We start from the raw sequence: 3372 nt of genomic DNA on the forward strand, positions 1-3372 counted from the left end.
ACTTCTCAAATGCAAAATAATGAACTAACTATGAAGGGGGGAAATGGAGAAATTGTGCATTAATAAAGAACTTCTCTTCATAAAATTCAACATTAAGAGAATGAAAGGCAAGTCCAGACATTAGGATATTTTTGCAATAACTGTATCCAACAGAGGGCGTGGATACAGAATATATAAGAAGTCCTGCATGTTAAAAAGTGATTCGATACAAAAGTAGGCAAAAAACTTGATTGCAAGGATCCTTCAGAATGGGCACATACACAAGGACATTAAAAAGGTAAACTTACAAAGGGGCCCAGCCTTGGTCATGGGAAATCAGTTCAGGCTGCTGTGAGCACTTGTACAAACCCAGAAGGAAGGCAAGGAGAGAAATATTAGAATGCAGATGTTGGCAAGGCATGGAGCTCCTGGAATTCTCATGTTCCCACTGGGGAAACAGTCTTGCTGTTTCTACTAAGCCTGATCAGATATCAATCCTCTGTTACAGCCACTGTAGGTATGGATTCCATGTCCATAGCCTAGCACACAGTTCATAAAACTGTACGCACATTGAGAGAAAGAGACAAACCAGGTATTTATAGCAGCACTATTCATAATTCTGAATAATAATGCTGAAATATATTGTGATGTATCTATACACTGGGATATTACATATTAATATTATATGCATGGGTTATTGCTACATTAAAAAAAAATCACAGTTTCCCTTAACCATCATAACGACTGAAAGAAACTGAATATAAATCGTCCTTCATGGTTTCATTTGTAAAAGCCTCAGAAACATCAAAAATAGCATCTGGTGTTAGAAGACAGGATGGGGGAAATCTTGGGGCCAGGGGCATGAGTGGAGCTTCTGACTCTTGGCTTGGGTGCAGTCCTTCTGTGAAAACAAGTTCAGGGGCAGGTTTCTTAACTGTGCACAATTCTGTTCAGTTGCTCAGTCATGTCCGACTCTTTGCGACCCCATGAATTGCAGCACTCCAGGCCTCCCTGTCCATCAGCAACTCCTGGAGTTCACTGAGACTCACATCCATCGAGTCAGTGATGCCATCCAGCCATCTCATCCTCTGTCGTCCCCTTCTCCTCCTGCCCCCAATCCCTCCCAGCATCAGAGTCTTTTCCAGTGAGTCAACTCTTCACATCAGGTGGCCAGAGTACTGGAGTTTCAGCTTCAGCATCATTCCCTCCAAATAAATCCCAGGGCTGATCTCCTAAAGAATGGACTGGTTGGATGTCCTTGCAATCCAAGGGACTATCAAAAGAGTCTTCTCCAACACCACAGTTCAAAAGCATCAGTTCTTCGGTGCTCAACTTTCTTCACAGTCCATTTCTCACATCCATACATGACCACTGGAAAAACCATAGCCTTGATGGACCTTTGTTGGCAAAGTAATGTCTCTGTAGGTTTACTAAATTTCATTTAAAGGTTTACTTTAGAAAACATAATGTGCCTTATAAAATGGTATTATCATCACAAATTAGATGGCAAGACATTTAATTGTGTTGCTTTGAAACCTGGCCTAAGACCAGAGTCTTTTAAAGGTGCCCTTGAACTCTTTGTTCCTAAGACAGTAGATCAAGGGGTTGATGATTGGGGTGAGGACAGTGTAAACAGCAGAGATGAGCTTGTTGGAGCTCCGGGAATCAATGGCCTGGGGCCGAACATACATGAAGATCATGGCCGTGTAGAAGATGGTGACCACGGTGAGGTGAGACGCACAGGTGGAGAAGGCTCTCCAGCGGCCCGTGGCCGAGGGAATGCGCAGCACGGCCAGGGTGACGTGCCCGTAGGACAGCACAGTGGCCACGAGCGGGAGCACCAGGATGAGGAAGGCCAGGATGAAGTCAATGAGCTCTGCGGTTGAGTAGTCCATGCAGGCCAGTCTGAGGATGGGGGAGATGTCACAGAAGAAGTGGTTCAGGACGTTGGAACCACAGAACGTGGCACTGGAGATAAAGTAGACCTTGATCACGGAGACGGTGAAGCCACTCATGAAGGAGAAGGCCACCAACTGGACACACAGCCCCGTGGTCATGATGGCTTGGTAGCGCAGGGGGTGGCAGATGGCCACGTAGCGGTCGTAGGCCATGGAGGCCAGGAGCACACACTCGGTGCACACCAGGGAGCTGAAGAAGTAGAGCTGGGTCATGCAGCCCACGAAGGAGATGCGCCTCCTCTGCAGGAGGAAGCCGTCCAGCATCTTGGGGATGATGTCACACACGTACCAGATCTCCAGGGAAGACATGGAGCCCAGAAAGTAGTACATGGGCCTGTGGAGGGAGGGGCTGCCCCAGACGGTGAGGATGATGGCCAGGTTCTCCACCAGCACGAAGAGGTAGGTGAGCAGGAAGAGGAGGAAGAGCAGGTACTGCAGCCGGGGAGCTGTGGGGAAACCCACCAGGATGAAGGCGCTGACCTGCGTCACATTCTCCCCCCTCATCCTCCTGTGCGGGGCGCCCAGGGCCACAAACAACCTTCAGGCCAGATGAGGGCCAAGGGCAGCTGAGGAGAGAAAGTGGAGGTCAGTCTGGGGGTGGGTTTTGACCCAAGGAGTGGGTGCCTGTCTCCTCGGACAGCAGGGGAACAGAAACTATGCTGGGAGGGATTGGGGGCAGGAGGAGAAGGGGACGACCAAGGATGAGACGGCTGGATGGCATCACTGACTCGATGGATGCGAGTCTGAGTGAAGGAAGTTGGTGATGGACAGGGAGGCCTGGCGTTGCTGCAATTCATGGGGTTGCAAAGAGTCGGAAACGACTGAGCGACTGAACTGAACTCACTGGGGGGGGTGTAGGTCTCCTGGGGACTGGACACCCTGAGAGCAGGTGGGGCTCTGGAATAGCCTGCCCGTTTCCTCCTCCAGGTGACCTTCAAATCATCTAATTGCTTTTATAACCTGAACTTTCCCTAAGGAGTCTAATAACCATAAGGGATGTCCACAGTCCTTGGCTACATTAGAAGATACTTGTCCTTCACCTGGTTTCAGAGACGCTTTTGTAAGAGGAAGGGATACCAGGGGCTGGTAAGGTTTATGGGTCTCTCTGACCAGCCAGACCCCAGACCCATGGCATCTCTCCACAGAGCTGGGGGTGTGAAGAGAAGGAGGAGCCTCCCAGGTCAACAGGAGAGAGTTGTCACCTCAAGGCCCCCTTGAGATCTGGTAAAGGATGAAAAGATAAAGCCCCATAACATCAGAAACTCCTGAGGGGAGTACCAGCAAGGGGAGGTGTCAACGGGGTTCCGGAGGAAAGAAAACAGAAGGCAGAGGGGCTGGGGCAGCAGAGTGGGGGAGTCCAGAATGTTCTTGAGGGGCCTGTCACCACCGAAGGAGGAGCCACCTGCCCAGTGAGCCCATGGACAGGGTTAAGGGG

At 49.9% G+C, this 3372-nt stretch overlaps 1 protein-coding gene across 1 annotated transcript; it reads right to left on the bottom strand.

The window, feature by feature from the left end:
- Positions 1-1520: 1520 nt before the first annotated feature.
- On the bottom strand, positions 1521-2441 carry LOC120856645 (olfactory receptor 6B2-like). The gene has a single exon (XM_040231989.1). It carries the CDS (start codon positions 2439-2441, stop codon positions 1521-1523), a length of 921 nt encoding a protein of 306 aa, XP_040087923.1.
- Positions 2442-3372: the final 931 nt, after the last annotated feature.

Source organism: Oryx dammah, unplaced genomic scaffold, assembly GCF_014754425.2.
Source record: "Oryx dammah isolate SB20612 unplaced genomic scaffold, SCBI_Odam_1.1 HiC_scaffold_28, whole genome shotgun sequence".
Taxonomy (NCBI): Eukaryota; Metazoa; Chordata; class Mammalia; order Artiodactyla; family Bovidae; genus Oryx; species Oryx dammah.

Coding starts and splice junctions, on each gene's coding strand:
- LOC120856645 (XM_040231989.1), bottom strand. CDS start 2,441: ATGAGGGGGGAGAATGTGACGCAGGTCAGCGCCTTCATCCTGGTGGGT.